Source organism: Pteronotus mesoamericanus, unplaced genomic scaffold (assembly GCF_021234165.1).
Source record: "Pteronotus mesoamericanus isolate MK-2021 breed Mesoamerican mustached bat unplaced genomic scaffold, CSHL_Meso_final contig_702, whole genome shotgun sequence".
Classification (NCBI taxonomy): Eukaryota; Metazoa; Chordata; class Mammalia; order Chiroptera; family Mormoopidae; genus Pteronotus; species Pteronotus mesoamericanus.
In genome coordinates, this window is record NW_026555239.1 from 5,976,567 (window position 1) to 5,994,410 (window position 17,844).

The following is a 17,844-nucleotide window of genomic DNA, read 5'->3' on the forward strand; positions in this document are numbered from 1 at the left end:
CCGCGGACCCCAGAGCGGACACCAGGCGTCCCTGTTGGTGTGGCGCCCCCCTTGGGCTGGGACGGGTGCGGACTGACAGTCACAGTGTCGTTCTGAGCAGCTTCAGGGCCCTGACACCCGCCCTCCCCCACCCCCGGCCCCCGGCGCCGCCGGGCCCCTCCCGTCTCCATAGCGGCGCCGTCCCCGGCTGTCCTTTCCTGGGACCCGTCCAGCACGCCGCCCTGTCACGCGCGCTTCTTCACGCCGATGGCGGCTTCCGTCTCGTGTGTCTTCCCTCTGAGAGGGGCTCACTGGCCCCTGTTTCCGTGCCGGGCCCGCCTCCGGACGTGCGCACAGCCCGCTGCGGGCGCCCTCCCGGTCCGAGCCCGCCGCTTCCTGTGCGGGGCGGCCAGAGTCTGCGAACAGGCACCCAGGGGCCTCCCGGGGCCCAGGCTGCCCGCTCTCCACCGTCCACGACCGACGTCGCCGCGGGAGTCGGGGGATGGGTGGGGGGACCTACACTTCGTGCAGGGAGGCTGCTGGCCGGGCCGCAGCGAGCCCGTCCCTGCTCCCGCTTGGCCTCAAGGGGCCCACGCACTCAGCGACCGCACCGACGTCCCTGGGACGGGGCTCTGGCTTCCTCCTGCCTGAGGGGGCCCACGGCCACCCCGGGCCCGTGACCCCAGGCCTCTGTGTCAGCTGTGCTTGCGCCTCCCAGGGCTGGATGCGGCGCAGGACCGGCCGGGGGAAGGGCCTGGAGACACAGGCATGGCACCCGCACATCCTGTCCTGGTGGGGCGCAGGGAGCAGCGCGGGGGACAGCAGGGTGTGAGGTGGTGTCCACCAGTGGGCTCACCGGGGACTTGGGGCCCAGGCTTTCATGGTGGGATGTTCCGCAGGCACCCTGACTGGCACCTTCCAAGACTCAGGACTCCCAGCAGGAAAGCCAGAGCTCAGCACAAACCCCGCTGCTCGGTGGAGGCCCTGCAAGCCCCGCCGACTAGTCAGGAGAGGTGGGAACGCTCCAAGGCGAGGTCCCAGGCGACACCCCCCCCGCCCCCCCGCCCAGGGCACTGTCGTGGGCGCTCCGAGCGGGCGGGAGGCGGGGTCTGATGTCTCCCCTCACAGGCTGCTTTCCTGCCCTCGTGGCTCTGAGCTCGGCTGCGACGCAGCCCTTGGGCCTTCTGTCCACGGGCGGCCACGGGGTGCAGGGCTGCGGCCAGTGGGCGGGGGGCTCCTGGCAGAGGCGAAGCAGCCGGGAGCCGTCCAGGCCGCTGGCCACGGGATGGAGCAGCCTGCCGCGCTGTGGCCGAGGCGGGTGCCGGTGGGCGAGGGAGGAGGTTTGGCTTCGGCCTCAGGGAGGGGCTTCCTCGGCAGGCGGCCGGCCAGCAGGGGCTGCGGCCCCGTGAGCGTGGGCCTCCGCCCGGGACAGCCCCCGCCCCGGGCCGCAGAGGGGCTCTCAGGTCTCCCTGCGCTGTGCGCCGGCAGGCGGGGCGGGGGCGCTCGTCTGTCAAGTCTCCTCTGAGGTGCCCCTCAGGAGACTCAGTGCCCCGTCTCCTCTGAAGCGCGTAGGAAGGGCTGCCCGCCGTGGCCGGCGCTCGAGCGGGGCCCGCCCGGGGGCGGCCTCTGGGTCCTGCCTGCTGGCACGGGCCGCGCCTTCGGGGGGCGTTTCCTGACGCGTCCCTGTGTCCCTCAGCCCCTCCTGCCGCCCGGCCCGGAAGTTTCGTGTGCTGCCCCTCCTGTGGGGCCCCGCAGTGCATCGTGACGGGCGAGGCCGCGAACGCGCACTTCCTGCGAGGGGAGCCGTGTGCGTGCCCGCGCCGTGCGGCAGTTGGTCAGCGTGCAGTGTCCCCAACGCCTCGTCTCTGGCGTGTCCGCAGAGCCGTTCGGCAGAGGTTTGCTGGGCCGGGCGCCGGTGCGGCTGCAGGGGTGGGCCTGCTGGTGGACCCGGCTGCCCCGCAGGGACGTCCGGCCCGGCGTTCGTGGGCGGGCCTGCGGTCGGCTCAGAGGCGCTGCAGCAGGCCCCCGGGGCCCCCGGGCGTTCTCGTCTCCTCGCCCTCCTCGCCCTCCTCGCCCTGCCTCTGGCTCCGGCGTCTCCCTGGGGTGCCCTTTAAGGACTCCTGGCCACTGGCCAGGGCTGGGCTCAGCCTGGCCGCGCTCGGTGGGCGCGGGAGGCTGGGCCCGGCCCCGCCTGCGCCCCGCGCGCCATGGCCACGCAGGCCGCTCTCTGGGCTCCTCCCAGACGCAGGCCTCGCACTGGCTCAGCCTTGCGCGTCTCACTGTCGGTGCAGGCCGCCGGTGTCGTCCCTGTCTCGCCGCTGGGGCTCCGGGGGACCCGCCTTCCCGGCGGGGGTCGGAACAGGGAGAAATAAAGCAGGGGCAGGTGGAGACCAGAGAATGACTCTTGCTTCTTCTAAATGAGAGACTTGAAATCCTGTCTTCACGGGCGACCACGGCAAACTGGCCATCTGCGTCGCAGGAGTGTTAGGTCTCCTCCCCCGTCAGAGCGACACCGGGGCGGGCGGGCCCCACGTGAGCCGTGGAGCCTCCCCGGGGAGCAGCCTGCTACCTCCTGGGCTTGGCAGTTCGTGACCTGCCTTTTGGGGGACATATTCTGGGGATAGGAAGAGGGCAGCAGTGGTCCCAGCGGAGTCCCCTGCCCTTGGAAGCAGACCCCAGGTTTAGGGGGCTGCCCCTGGCTCCCCCAGCTGGGTGCTGGGCCCCGTCAGCCTGGGACGTGGCCTTTCTTAGGGAGGGACGAGGAGGGAGACCCTCTGTCCTTCCGGCCGGTCAGCCTCAGGGCAGCCCCTGCTTCCGGAGTGTTTTCCTGGGACCACGGGGGGCGGTGGTTGCTCTGAAATGTGTCGGACTCGAGCGCTAAATCATTCCCGAGGCCTCTGCCTGGGGCTGCAGAATCCCCGTCTCGCTCACCCCTCATCCGCACGCCCGCGCTCGGCCTGGCCCCTCGGGAGGCCACCGTCAGGGCGACCGGACTTCCAGCAGCGCAGCGCGCCCCGCATTAGAGCACGGATCTCCTCCTGTTACCCGATTTCCAGAGAGAAATTCAGTCTCAAAGGCTGATAACCCGTGTAAGCTCAAGTCCAGACCCAAACTTCTTTCCTGTTCCAGCCCAGACGTTGCAGCGACGTGCTGTTACTGCGCGCTGTCTCCTCGGGCCGCGCCGGCCTCTCGGGGCCCGGAGTCCCCTCGGCCCCCGCGAGCCTCTGCCGGCCCACGCCCCTCGGGAGCACGGCGCTTAGCAGGACCCACAGGCCTGTCACTCAGGCTAGAGAGCACGCCCTGCCCGGGCCCTGTGGCCGTCACCCCGGGAGAGCCGCCCGTCACGCTGCCAGGCTCCCAGAGGGACCTCGGCTTCGCCGCCTCTCGGTCGTGCCTCGCCGACGTGACGGCTGGGAGCCCAGAGGCTGTCCCTTGGAGCCACATGGGAGAAATCTGCCAGGAGGAGTTGGGGCTGAGCCTGCACGTTTCCCACGTCTGGAGAAAAGACCCGTGTTCCCTCGTGGGCATTTCTAGTTCAGTGCCACGTGGTGGCCGCCCCTGCTCTGGGTAGGCTGTGTCGTGCCAGTGCGTGCGCCCGAGTGAGACACGGGGAGCGCTGGCCGCGCCGGGAGCGGGGGCCCTTCCTGTTGGCCCCCCGCCTCGGAAAACCGCCGCGGGCCGGAAGGCCAGCCCCTCAGCCCCGCGCTGGCACGGGCACCCCCCGCCCCGGCAGATCCAGAGCCCGTGGCACTGCGGTGCGGCTGCCCTCTCCCAGGGCCTCTCCCGGGGGTCGCCAGGGCCACCTGCCCCGTCGACCCTGCACTAGGTCTGGAGCCTCCAGGTGCCGTGGGCACGTCCCCTCCGAGGAGCGCGCCTGCCTGGTCTGCCGTCCGGAAACGTTGCCACCAAGTGTTTCCCAAGTCACGTCAGGCGGCTCCCCACCGCCCTCCTGGGCCCTGATTGCGGAGTGGCATTTGGGGAGGGGCAGCTGCTCACACGCTGCCTTTGCAGACTCGCCCCCAAACGTGAGGGGCGACACGCCCTCGTGCCCCCTGCCGTGTGCAGGCACCCGCTGTCCCCGATGTGACAGCGGCAGGTGCGTCCCCCACTGTCCACATGCTAGGAAGGCTCCAGGCTGATGCCCTTGCACGTGTTCGTGCTGGGCCTTAGCCTCCGCTGGCAGCTACAGCTGCCCCTGGCCCCGCCCTCCCTTTAACTACGCAAGGCCCCTGCGGCCACGCCGGCGTCGCCCCCCGGGGACGAGCTGGCCCAGCTCTGCCTGCAGCAGCCGTGCGAGCCGCAGCCCCCAGGAGCTCAGGCCCAGGGTGCAGCCATAGTCCTGGTCGCCCCGGGCTCTGAGCTCGCCCTTTGTGCCCTCATGGGTCTCGGTGCCCCACTAAAGAACACGCTGCAGCCTCCTGTGCCAGCCCCTGGGGCCGCTCTGACTGGTCACCCAGCTGTTCTCTCTCCCTGCCCTGGAGGTCGGGGTCTCGTGGGGCTGCCGGGGGCTGGCCGTGTCCTTTGCAGAGGCTCCAGGGGTGAAGCTGTTCCCCGGCCTCTCCAGCCCGCACACGTGGCACCGGCCGTTCCTCACCCTCCCAGCAGCGGGCTGGAGGGCCTGCTGGTGCCGTCGTGCCTGACACGGCTCCCCTGCGGCCCCCTGCTACCCGGATGGCCCCGGGCCACTTGGGCGCCGGGATGATCCAGGGGGCCTTGCGCGTGCGTCGGTCAGCCAGCAGCCATGGTTCCCTTTGCCAGGTTCCAGGGCTGGGCCGTGGGCACTGGGGGTTTGTGTGCTGCCGCCCACACCGCCAGCGGGTGTGCGCCTGTCCCTGTCCGGGCTCTGAGAAGGCCCGGGCGCTGGCAGAGGCACCCGGAGGCCGTCGTGCAGGGGGCTGGGGCGGGGGAGGCGCCGCCATCCTCTGCGGCCGAGCTCTGCTCTTTGTGATGACTGTGCCTGCCAAGGGGCCGCCGTCCCTGCGCGCCCCCGCCCCTGGGACCTGGTGCCTGGTGCCTGGTGCCGGGCCCTCTGAGCCGACCTGGGCGGCAGAATCGCTGCTGCCTGGTGCTGGGTGGCGAGGCCACGGGGCTCCTGGGCCGCAGGCCGGGCTCCTGCTGCGCCTGTCCGACCTGCCCGCCCGCCTGCTTTCCCGCCTCTGTCCATGAGTGTCTTGGCCTGAGTGCGCTGGGAGTGGCCACCCGTCCACTCCCTCTCCACCCAGGGACCCTGTTGCTGGCCCTTGGGTTGCTGGCGTGACGTGGTGCTGCCTGCACTGGGCTCGGGTGCCGCTGTGTGACCGTCCCTCCACGGGGCCGTGCTGTGTGCACGCTGCCCAGGTGTCTGTCTGGGTCCAGCAGACGCTTCCCCTAAATGAGCTATGGCTGCACAGCCTGCGTGTTGTATTTCAGTGGAAGTGTCTGCGTTCACGCAGAGACGTGCCCGTTAAGTGTTCCTTTGGCGGGCACGCTGACCTTCTGACGTCAGGCAGGTTGCACCTGACCTCGCAGAGTCAGATGTGCTTGGCACTGCCGTGGGCGCGCAGCAGGGTGCCGCACAGGCCCGTGCCGGTTGGTGAAGCTGCCCTCCCGTGCCCTCCGCCGGAAGGGTGTCTCGTGGCTTTGCATGTGATGCTCGTTGTTGTTTTTCTGCAGGACAACTACACCTTTGCCCAGCCGGGGATCCAGATGAAAGTGAAGATGCTGGAAGAGCTTGTCAGCCGGATCGATGGTAGGAGCCCCAGGGCCGTCGGAGCGGCCAAGGTGCCGCGGGCAGGGCCCCGCCCTGTGTGGGGGTGCCGGGGACAGGAGGCCTCCCCGGGCAAGGGGTCGAGTGCCCGCAGGCAGGTGCCCTCGCTCCCCGCCGGGCCTGGCGGCCGTCCTGATCCGGGCGGCAGGGGGCTGTGTGCGGCTGTCCTTGGGCCCCCTGTCTCCTGCCTTTTGTCTCATGTTGCTGCCAAGGATGCTGGCGTGATCTCTCCTTGGAATCCAATTAATTACCAGGTCTGGAAATAACATCTTTCATATTACGGAGAAATTAAAGCATGGGCTCCGGCCGTCGTAGATGATGCTTTCATGTTGAGGGGGCTTTGCGGTGCCTTCCACCTTCGTCCCCACAGCCACCCTCCCGCGGTGCGCTGCCTGTCATATTGCAGCAGCAAACTTTAATTAAGTGAGTGGAGAGAGAGTGCGGCCCGCTCCAAGCCTATTCTCCTGGCGGTTTGTTAAATTAATGAACAGAGCATTAGCGGAGAGATACGGCGCAGACCCAGGCATGGGTTTGCGGCACCAGCCGGCCAGCGGTGCGGTCCAGAGAAGGGAAGTGGTCTTGCACGAGGAGCCCCGGGAGAGCTCGGCAGATGTCTCACTGAATGCACAGAAAGTGGCGCACTGCTGCCCTGTGGGTGGGAGGCCCGCGCCCACGCCTCCCCGCTGCCGAGCTGGCTTGTGCCCGAGGACGGCCTCGCAGTGGGTGTCTGCACGAGGGGGCTCGGTCTGGGGGCACCGACCGACGCAGCCCAGGCGCCGTGCCGATCCGGGCTCCCCCTCGTTCCTCCGTGGAGTCTGGCTTTAACTACACGTCTGAGCGTTGTTACTCAGTTTCCACCCCGCGGTGAAGTGTTATAGCTCTTCCAATGATACTCACTCAATTCAGCACCTTTAGCTGCTTTCCAGCCTGTCTCCTCAAATGCTGTCTTTTGCTTACGTAACGGCATTGATGTACATTTGTTGCTATCTTCACAGTGAGATCTTTCTTTGATTCGTTGGACAGTTTCCCGACCAGCAGCTTCATACTGTTCCCCAGCCCCCTTTAGTTCTCCAGAATACGATTTGCGGGGACGTGAGTTACGCCACTGCGTTAGTGGCTCACCCGTCCCCTCATGTCCTGGGAGGCAGGCCCCCGCCTGCGTGGAGGTCAGGGAGGTGTGGCGAGCGCTCCTTCGCTCCTGGGCTGCAGTTTGGGACAAGGTTGGATGGCTCTGCTCTGCCCCGTGTGGTGCGGGTGATGCGCACCGCAGGTCTGCTGAGGGTCGCCGGCGAGGCACTGTGGCGGCCCCAGGGTCCCCCCCGCCCCCCGGGCCTGGGCTGTCAGTCCCTCACACCGGCGTTTGTGGGCAGCCTGTGAGGACGGCAGCTTCACCCTGCGGGTTTCCGTTGAATTGCCAGCCCCTCCCCACCCCGAAGAGGCTTGGTTGTAGCGGCTCACACTGCATGATGTGTGTGTTCCCCCGTGAAGCCTGAGGGGCCTTCTGTGCCGGCCCCAGCGTGGAAGGGGCCGGTGCGCGTGGCAGGGGACCTGCGGGCGGGGCAGAGTCTGGGCTCGTTCTGGCTGCTGGGGGCTCTGGCCGCAGGCCTCCGGTGCATGGAGTCCCCTCCCCCAGTTCAGCAGTCACCTCGTGGAGCAAGAATTTGTGGGCTTGGAGCCTTTCCTGGGACTGTAAAGGTTTTATTAAGAGCAGGACAAGCAGGGAAGAAAAAATTGGTTTTAAAAATACCACTGCCTCATTTCTGCACTTCTGGGGAAGAACAGCATTTATCTCAGAACTTTTTGGCACTTTGATGAGGAGCACACCTTCGTGGACTAGTTAAGAAAGGTGAGGTTTCGTGGGCACAGCCCAGGCGGCGCTAGTTTCAAAACGAGTGAAGCTGCTCTGCAGGGCCAGGCTGCAGCGCGTGGGCGCCCCGCGGGAGTGTGGCGGGGGTGCGCCGGGGCGGGGAGGGCACCGGTCTCGGGGGACGGGCGGCAGCACGGGCGATCAGAAGAGGGGCAGCGCCACCGTCTCGTTTTCCTGGTGGGGCCGATGGCCGAGGGGTTCCTGAGAGGCCCTTCCAAGTGGGAGAGGTGGTTTTGGCAGCCTCGTGGTGCAAGCGGGTCGCGGTCCCCAACCCTTTTGGCACCAGGGACCGGTTTCGTGGAAGCCAGCTTTCCCATGGCCGGGGCGGGGGGACAGGGGGCGGGGCTCAGGCGCTCACCTCCAGCTGGGGCGCCTGTTGCCGCCTGGCGGTTGGGCCCCCGGCCCCGGGCCGGCCCAGACCGGGAATCTGAGCACCGCCCCGTGCCCGCCGAGGCCTCGCAGAGTGACCTGCAGGGCGGCATTGGAGCGAAGCAGCTCTCCCGGAGTCCTGGGACTGAGGCTGGTGGCAGCAGGTGGCCCAGTGCTGTCCCAGTCCGGGTGTGGCGTTTGTGCGGAGTGCTGGGGGCGGGGTGGGGGGCGGGAGAGGGCGGCGCGGGCGCCTCTGCCCCCGGGAAGCGCCCGACCGCACTTGTGTCCCCGAGCGGCGGCGCACGCTCTCTGTCTCCTGTTTTTCTGTGGCCTGTCCCTGGCAGGCTGCCTCCCAGCCCCCGTGTCTCTCTCCGGCCGTCTCTTGACTTGTTAACACCACTGCCCGTTACATTCTTAGATTTGGTTGTCATGGTTTTCAATTGCCAAAGTCCCATTCGATCACGTTTCAGATCTGTAATGAAGAAAAACCGTGTGGCTTCCTCCTCCCCTGCACACAGGTTCTGGCTCCTCTTTTTTTCATTTCTTCTCTCATGAGGAAGGATAACAGTTTAATGGCAAATACTAAAATTTACAAAATCTGAACATTTTGTGGCTGGTTTCTGCTTTCTGTTTTCTCACTCAAGGACCTTGAGTGTGCGATAAACTGCGTGCAGGCTGTTCTCTTTGAACCGTAAATGCATGCATGTGCGTATCTGTGTGTGTATCTGTGTGGGGGGGGGTTTGCAAAAGCCTCTTGCCAGGCGGGTGTCTGTCGCGAGGGCCCGGCCTGGCACCGGCTCCCCGCTGCCCCCGGGAGGCCCGTCGGCGTGGGCGGCCCTGACCGAGCCCGGCCGGCCAGGGTGGCGGTGGCCGTCGTTTCTGAGGTGCCCACTTTCACCCCCACATGAGCAGAACGCCGGCTTCCCTCATGGGGACTGGCTCGCGGCTGTGCACTTGCCTGCGTGTTCCCCTTTCCTGTGCATTCAAATTTAGGTTCAGTGCAGTTTTAATGACGCTTTTCTGAAAGCTGTCTGACTACAGTGTAAGGTTAAAATTAACTTATTCTTTCAAGAGGAAATTCCGTTACAGCCGGTAAACTAGGTTCGGCTCTGTTGTCGCCCGAGTGGAAATGTTTTTATTGCTTCTGCGAGGTGAGCTGCCGGAGGTCAGAGACTGCGCCGGCGGCCCCGCTCCAGCCGGAGGACGTCCTGCGAGCCGCCGTGAGGACACAAGCTCCCCTCCCCGCATGTCCCTATCCTGCCCCGTGACGGCTGGCGGGAACATCGGGGAGAGAGCGGGTCTCTCAGGCGACACACGGACCCGGTGGCCGGCGGGCGTGCAGGCTGTGGGCCACGGCTCCGTCCCCAGGACCTCCTGCTCAGGGCGTGCGGCATGGCCGTGGCTCTGTATTCCTGCGGCTTCAGTCGCCATGCCCCGCAGAGCCCGGCCGGGTCACTCGGACGGCGGAGCCTCCGGCCCGTGCTGCCTCCAGGACCCAGCGCTGTCTGTCTCAGCGGGAGCCCTCACGCCCGCACCGGAACCGCAGGGGCGTTTTGTTGCATGTGTTCCAGGAGGGGTGCACGCGTGATCCAGTGTGCGTGCGCACACACGTAAGATCAGAGGACAGGAGGGAGTTCGGCGTCATGCAAACAGAACGTGTGAGAGGAACAGCCGCCCTGGTCCCTGCCCAGCCCCTGAGCTTGGCGGTGGCCGCTAGGTGCCTGCGGTGGGCCAGGCGGGGCCCTCAGTTCCTCACTGGCGTGGTGGCTGACCTTTCACCACCACCTGGTGAGGTGTGTGTTTACGAGCCCGGCCCCTTCTCTGGCCTCGGTTTCCCCACAGGCTGGGTGGTCTCCATGTGGCCTCCAGCTCCGTGCATCCCAGTTGGCACTGAACACAGCCAGCCCCGCTGCCCACTCCCGCCCGCTCGGGGTGGGGCGGGGTCCTGGGGGCCCCGCATGCCACCCGGCCCTGCCTGTGCCCAGGACGTCCTCGGGAGCCGCGGCCTGCAGCCTCCCCATGGCAAGGCCCGCCAGACCCGCCCCCGCCACCGCAGTTCCTTGGGGGACTCCTGCTGGTCTCTTGCGCCTCCAGGTGTCTCGCCCTCCATGTGGCCCTGTGGGGGGGCGGGCGTTGAGAGCATGGGGCGCGTCCTGTTAGAGGAACGAGTGCGCTCCCCCTGCTCGGCCCCCAGGCAGCGCAGTGCCTGTGCGGGGCTCACACGTGCGGGGGTCGGCGGAGTGGCGCTGCGTCTGCGCCCTGCGTGCCAGGGCTCCCGCAGCGGCGGCGGCTCTGGGGGCTCCCGTGTGCTCTGCAGGGCGGCCCCCGGCCCTCCCTGCTCCCCTGCTCCGCCTCCTCTGGGCCTGGCTGCGCCCCGGCCCCAGGAGCCCCTGCCCAGGTTACGCTGGTGTCCGCTTTCCTCCCGGGCAGGGAGGGGGGTTTATTTCCAGAGCCTGAGGGACAGCCCTCTGTCCTTGTGGCAACTGGTAGGGTCCCGAGAGGGCCTCGGCTCTCGGCCACAACTCACCTCCCTCGCGGGATGGGGGTCCAGCCGTCTCGAAGACCCCACACAGGTGCGAGGCGGGGCCGCGGGGCCGGCGGAGGGGCAGAGCTCCGCCCCTTTGCCCTGTCCTCCCTGGAGCTGCCCCGCCATGCTGCGCAGGGTGGGCTTCGGCCGCCCTAGTGGGTGCGTGGGCACAGTGGGCAGCGGCAGCGGCTGTCCCGGGAGAGGCCCGTGGGTCGTGATTGAGAGGCTTTTCTCCTTAACGATGACATCTTTGTGACCCTCCGCCCCGAGATTGATGTTCAGAGTTTATTGCCAAGCCGAGACTACTTAATTAAAGTGCAGACTTCCAAGTAAAGCAGTTCTCCTTGACCGTAAGGAGAAAAAGTTGTCCTGGAATTGGAGGCGGGCCGTCAAGCCTGCTTTTGAAACGATTCCCCGGAGTCGTTGGCTCGTGGTCACTGGTTGCGGGGGGACTGGGAGCCGCTGCACCTCCCTCGCCGTGAGGGCCAGTGTCCCCTTCATGGCCGGCGGGTGGCCTTGGCCGCTGTCAGGTCGCGTCCGCGCTGGCAGCCCAAGCGGGGTGGTTGCTGCGATGGGCCGCTTCCTTTCCCGCCCTCGAGCCGCGGGCCCCTCCCTGCAAGGCCGTGGGGGTGCCTCCTGCCGTTATGAAGGTGGCCGGCAGCGGCCCCTGGGGTCTCCGTGCGTAGGGCCGTGGGTCCCGGGTGGCTTCCCAGGGCTTCTCTGGGCCGCAGTCACACGCGGACTCTGCCCATTGACTTCCACGGTGCCTGCCGGGGCGGCTGTGTTTCTTGGAAGACAGGCAGCGGCCGTCGTCGGAAGGCACCCGTGAGGCACGTGCGCCGTGGCCGGCCGTGGCCGAGGCTGCGGACAGCTGCGTGTCGTCAGGCTGCCCCGCCGCGCGGCTGGCCGGGGTGCGGAATGAGGTGGGGGGCAGTCGCCGTCGGCGGCCCTGTCAGGACAGGCGTGCCCCGTGCTTGTGCCGGCCCAGGGCCTGGCCTCTTGCGCTCAGTCCGGCTTTGATCCTGGCCCCTCTGTCCCTTTGCTCACGGGTCGTGGTGGCCGCGGAGTCCGCAGGGAGCCTGCTATGGGTGGCCGCGGCCTCATGCGGCTGCTCCCGGGCTGGAGTGTGGGGGTGCAGAACGCAGCTGTCCTGCTGCCCCGTGGGGGCGTGCTCCGAACCGGGAGGCCTGCAGCCCTCGCCCTGCTGGGCCTGGCCGCCAGAGGAGGGCCGGGGCGGCACCTGTGCGGGGCTGCTCCGTGGCTGCCACCGCACCAGGCCTCTCCCGCCCGCGCGCCAGGCAGGAGCTGGGCTCTCCCTGCGCCCCTCTGGGAGGGCCTGGCGCGCCGGGGACCTGTGGAACTCTCCAGAAGCAGCCTCCGGTCTGGCCCAGGTTCTCCTGGCCTGGCAGCCCGAGGCCTGTGCGCAGCCCCGCCGCTCCGCCCCGCAGCACCGTGTGGGCCTTTTCTAGCTGTTAACACAAGCCAAACCACCAAGCGAGGGGGCGGGAGAGCCCCGAACGAGGCCTTCTTGGCTGTGAGAGGCCGTGTTCACTCCCGGGGGTCTGGTCTTTGTTCTTTTTATCTTTTGACTGATTAGAGAATTGAAATGTTCCCCCTGAATCAGAGCCTATTCAAGGCGCCGGCGACGTTGATGCGTCCCCATCTGTCCTCAGCCTGCCGAGGGCCTTTGAAAAGTGTCCTTTGTCAGGCATCCACGTGCGCGCAATTACGCTCACCGCTGGGCAAATAACTCTCTGCAGAGCCCAGCCCAGCAGAAGCGGCCTGTGCGTCTCATGCCAAGTCAACGGGTGACGTGTTTTTTCTTTTCTTTTTAGCATAAATCCTGGGATATAATGTGTTCGCATAGTTTACTTTTGTTTTTAATCAAGAGGACAAGATGTTGCGGCAGAATTTTCTTCCTGCAGACCTGCTTGGAAAAGTGGCCAGCAAATACCTCAGTGGCTTGGCCACGTGCCTGTGTGGCCCGCACCGCCCAGGGGGCCCAGGCCCCTCCTGCCACACCGGGGTTTTGTGAGGAAAGCCTCTCACCCTGCCTGGTGGCACTCACTGTGCCCACCCGCCCGCGGTCCGTACGCTCTCGTTCCCAGTGAAATGGAAATTTCAGGTTCAGAGTCGCTGCGGCCAAATTGCCTGTCGCGGTAAGCATGCGTCTGCCTGCTCGCTGTTACTCGGGAGGCAGGACGCGTGAGCCCGCAGCACCGCGTGTGCAGCTCTGGACTCTGTAAGGGGAGGTGGCACCTGCAGGGGAGCCGTCCGTCTCCCTGCCTGTTCCGAAGGGGAGGCGATCTCGCCAGAAACCCGTCCCGCCCGCCGGAGGGTGGTGGCAGAGCTCGTGGCTGCTGCACCTCGTCGCGCGCGCGGTGACTCTCTTCTGATTCTCTTCCGGGGAGGCCTCATGGTCCGGGGACCGGCCGCCTCCATGAGAGCAAGGCCCGCTGTCTGGTGTGTTAGGGTGACACTCGGATGGCCCCGAATCCAGGCAGGGGCCGCTGCCCAGCAAGCGCGGGCCCCGCGGCGCCTCACCATGCCCAGGCGCCTCATGGCCACGGCGCACACCCCGCCCGGCAGGCACGCGCCCACCTCTTTGCTTCCCTTCAGGGTCTGTATCAGTCAGAGAGGAGGTCAGGCTCTCAGGACACTCAGAGTCACTAATTCTGGTGTGACGGACAGGCCGAGGCTCCAGGTGGGGTCTCCTTCCTGTCTCTGCCCGAGCCCCGACATCCTGGGGGCAGGACGCAGGCCCGGCTTTCTGCGGCTGCGCCGCCCAGGCCCAGGCACGTGCGGGCCTGGTAACTCCTGAGGCCGGTGGGCACGGGGCCCTCTCCGGAGGGAGTGTGCCTGTGTCCCGGGGGGTCAGGCCTCTGGTCATGCCTGGGCCGGGGCTCCCGCAGACGGCCAGGCCTTGCTCTGTGCAGGGCAAGGGCTGTGCACAGGGCGCTGGTCCCCGGGGGCACGGGCAAGGTCACACAGCCCCGGCAGAGTGAGGTCATTTCATGGGATGGGACAGCCCTCAGCTCTGCTTCAGCCTGAGGCCGCCTGGCATGCGTTCGGGCGGGTCCCCTGCCTGTCTGATGGGGTGCAGGTCCCTGGTCAGGAAGCTGCCCTGGGGGCGGGTGGTTGGTGCGAGGCAGCCGGTCGCCACTCTGTGGGGGTCAGGCTTCTCCTGGCCAAGCCCGAGCCCGGTCACCCCCGGCCATGTCTCCTGGGGGCCGGGGGCTGGCAGGCGGGGCGCCCGGTGGAACTCGCCCTGCCAGAGAACGGTTTAGCCAGGGGACTTCGGTGACAGGTGCTCCAGAAACGTGTTTCATTCCTGGCCAGCCCGGTGGGGCGGGCGCTGTGTGGCCCGCAGCGCACGTCGGAGCTGCTTGTCGCCCTGCTCCACGGGTGGCAGCTCTTCCGTGAGCACCGGCGGGGGAGGCCGGCAGCTCTGCCCGCCACCCACGCTGGGCAGTCCCGCCCACAGGCCGCCCTGCCCGTCTCCCAAGAACCTCGGCTGCGGGCGCGACCTCTTGGTTAACAAGCGCACTGCATGCTGAGCTCCTCTTGGGCCTGGCCCTGGCTGCGGCCCAGGACGGCGTGCAGGCTGCTGTGTCGCTGTGCGGCGGCGGGGAGGAGGGGTGCGGATAGATGCCGGGCGCCCGGCGGCCCACGGGGGGAGCTCTCTCTGTGTCCGGGACAGGCACGCGCTGCCCTGGAGGCCCGCCCAGCGCCATGTGGGCGACCGTCACCCAGGCTCTGCTCCGCGTGCGCAAGCGGAGGTGTCTCTCTGGTATTGAAATTAAATTTACTCGAAAAATAAACGCATTCCACGAAACCTCAGTTGACGAGAAGAAATCGGATCAGGAAGCTGCAGCGCTGCACCACGTCGGGCTTTCACCAGCGCCATCCTGCGCGGGACCCTCTCCTGGAAGGGGGCCCGGCTGCGCTGTCCCTGGGGGCTGACCCCGCTGTGGTCTGCCGCCGTGAGGGGCGCCCCGCCCAGCCATGTGGCTGGCACACGGGATCTCCTGGGGGGCTGGTTAAGCCAGATTCTCTGCCCCCGCCTGGAGGGTTCCGATCGGGAAGGTTGAGAGGAGCCTGTGTCTGACACTCAGCAAGACGAGCGATGCGCAGCTCCCCGGGGCCCCAGTCGGCCTTGGTGCGCCCCCAGTGTAGGCTGCTGCACCCCCTCACCGGGGGCTGCCGGCAGCGGGCCTGGGAGGTGGGGCTGGCGGGGCTCAGTGCGAAGAAATTTTATTCTGAAAGCTAATGGCGACAACAGCCTTGCTGCCCTGAGCGCGCTTGTTTTGATTTCAGCGTGAGAAGGGTGTTGGATTTCTTGGGGTTGCCCGCCCTTACAGGCCTGAGGCGCCGTGTGTGGCAGACGCCAGTCCTGGTCCCCAGCGGCCTGCGCACGCTCCTTCGCAGCCCCCGCTCCCCACAGAGCGCTGCCCCCTGCGCTCTCCGGCCAGGACTCTGAGCCTTGCAGGTGTGGACATGCAGGGTCCTTCCTCACGTCTGCACGGGAGCTGCCCCTTCAGGGAGAGGAGCCTGGGCTGCAGGAGCCGAATAGCTGGGGGAGCCCCGCTGCCTGGGCCCTCCATCCCCGCCGGCCCCCGCCGGCCCCCGCCGGCCCCCGCCGGCCCTGTGCTCGGCCCGGAGCGCATGGACCTGAGCTCATCCTTGTGGAGGCAGAGTGTGACAGGTGGGGCGGCCCTGGGGTCCCCTGCCTGGTCCCCTCAGCTCCCTGGAGGCGGCCACCTCTCTCCGCCTGGGTATCCAGCCTCCCGCTGGCTTCATGGGCTTGAAGGTGAGCCTCTAAGTCCCCACGGTCCCTCATGTGCCGGTCACGGCCTGGTTGCCGTGGAGCCTCTCCTGCGGTCTCTGCATCCCTGACCCTCCAGGTTTCCCGGCTTGTCCCTCTGTGGGAGTCCGCCCAGCCCCCGGGTTGGCAGTGCCCTGGCCTGTTGGCTCTGGCAGCCATGGGCGGCGGCCTTTTGGGGGTGACATTTGGGGGTGGGTGCAGGAGAGAGTGGAGTCTGCGAAGGGGCGGATGCAGGGGGCGTCCGGCCGGGTCCCCCGCCTCTGGGTCTGGGGGCCAAGCTGCCAGGACCATGTGTCAAGCGAACCAGAGTGCTGACTCCTCTAGCACTTGTTCACATGCCGTGTCTAGAACCTTCTTTGGAGGGACTGAAAATGCCTGTGAACTGTCTCCCGGGCTGCCTGTGAGGCAGGGCGCGGGGAGGGTGCACCCGGGAGAGGGGCACCTGCGACAGTCAGTCGGGGGGACCGTGCAGAGGGGCGTTAGCTGTGCTCGGAAGGCCCCCGCGGAAGCGTCGGCGTGGACCCCGGTCTGTCGGGCTTCGCAGGGCAGCTCCGCACTGCACAGGCCCTCGGGGGTCACGGTCACTGTGGGGCCGCTGTGGTCTGCGGAGCCTTTGCTTCGCGGAGGGACCCCGCCAGGGTTCCACAGCCCTGAAGCCTTTCTGGCGGCTGCTGACCGCTCACTGGGCAGGGACCCGGGCCGGCTGAAGGGGCTCAGGCTGTGAGTTGCCACGGCAGTGCACTGAGGAAGAGTGACTTCATCCCCCGCAGGAGACCATGGGCTGGGGAAATGCGGGCAGGCAAAGTCTGGCTCATCTCTGGGGTGCGGCCGACCTCCCCGAGCCCCAGACCTGGAACCCAGAGGCGCCGGGCCCAGGGCCGTGCCGCTGGGCACTCACCAGCCAGGCCCCGGGGCTGGTGGCGTTTGCCTGACTAGGGTGGAGGTCGTCCTGGGAGCTGGCGAGCCCACCTCCCCCCAGACCCCCAGGCCTGCAGCTGGCGTCCAGCGGGCCGCCCTGGGAAGGAAGGAGAAGGGCCTCTGTCTGCGGGGCTGGCGGCGGGCGACCCCAGCTCTGCCCGCGGCTGCACGCCAGGCAGGCACCGTCCTGGCCGTCTTGCCGCTGTGGGGTGGCCCCGAGGGCCTGGTGGCTGTGGGAGCGGGAGCTCTCAGGGGCCCCGCCCAGGCTGCGAGCCCTGACAGCCACCTCCCTGTCCCGCAGAACAAGTGCACCAGCACCTGGAGCAGCACGAGGTGCGGTACCTGCAGTTCGCCTTCCGCTGGATGAACAACCTGCTGATGCGAGAGCTGCCGCTGCGCTGCACCGTCCGCCTGTGGGACACCTACCAGGTGAGCGCGGGCCGCCCTGCCCCCGCCCCGGCTGTGGGATGCCTGCCAGGTGAGCGGAGGGCGGGGTCCCTCCTCACGCGGGGAGCGGGGAGCCGGGAGCGTGTGCTCCTGTGGGGAGGGCAGGCTCTGAATGCCCATTCCTGACGTCCCTGTCATCCGAGCGATGTAAACAGGGAAAAGGACTTGCAGCTGTGCTTGTGGCCGAAGGGCACACGGCTGTGCGGCAACAGTGTTGCGTCCCCCACCCCCTTCCTTCCTTCCTCTCTCTAAAATCAATGAAACATCCTTGGATGAGGATTTAAAAAAAAAAAAAAAGGGTCAAACCTCTGACTCGGGTTTTGGTTTTCTAGGGCCCTGGCAGTCACAGGGTTTCTGAGCACCAGGCTGGTCGGGACAGGAAGCCTTTCCGTAGGCTGTTTGGCCAAAGCGGCTGACAGCCTGGCGCCGTTGGCCAGGTCTCGGGGAGGAACTTAATCTCCCGTAAATGGCGGATGCTGGTCGTTTGCGGTGGCTCAGGCTGCTCACGGCCCTGCCCCTCGTTAAACACAGAGCGCGGTCCTCGCGCTGCTGGCCCCGTTATGGGTAAATTGGGTATTAAGTCCGCCGTGTTCTCGGGAGCCAGACAACAGACCGTGCGTCCAGGCCCTGCCCCGCTCGCTGAAACACCTGACAGGTATTAAAATGGAAGCGCAAGTGTGGCATCTTTACTGAGTTAATTTTCCTGAAATTAAATTTTGTCACAAATGGACTCATTTGTACCATGGACTCATTCTTGAACTGATGTCCCCTGGTCATAAATTCTTTTATATCTTAAAAATTGGGGGTATTTTTATTTCACAGGCCCAAGTAACCATGAAATTGTACTGCACCTTTTGGCAATGAAAACACGTAGTCATCATAGGATGGGGGTTGGTGATTCCTCTCCCCTAAACCACGTGCTTGTCAGCGGAGCCACTGCAGGTGTCAGCTCTGTGACCCCTGCTAGGCCCCCATGGGATGTGTGTCGACAGCAGCTCGCCGTCCAGTGCCCGCTCTGCCCTGGGCCCGGCGCTGGACGGGGCAGCCACGTGTGAGATGGGAGGGCGTGAGAGCCACAGGCCGCTGGGCGCTGCCCCGCGGTGGGCAAGGGCCCTGCTCCCCGGGTGGGGTGGGCTGCCAGCTCCAGGGCCTTGGCTGCGGGGGCC

The 17,844-nt window shown here is 67.1% G+C and overlaps 1 protein-coding gene across 1 annotated transcript in view; it reads left to right on the top strand.

Moving 5' to 3' along the window:
- TBC1D22A (TBC1 domain family member 22A) overlaps positions 1-17,844 on the top strand; it is a 152,449-nt gene that overhangs the window by 99,041 nt on the left and 35,564 nt on the right. Inside the window, exons 10-11 of the mRNA XM_054582600.1 lie at positions 5,632-5,707; positions 16,533-16,660. Of these exons, the coding sequence (XP_054438575.1) occupies positions 5,632-5,707; positions 16,533-16,660 (204 nt within the window). The remainder of the gene's footprint in view (positions 1-5,631; positions 5,708-16,532; positions 16,661-17,844) is intronic.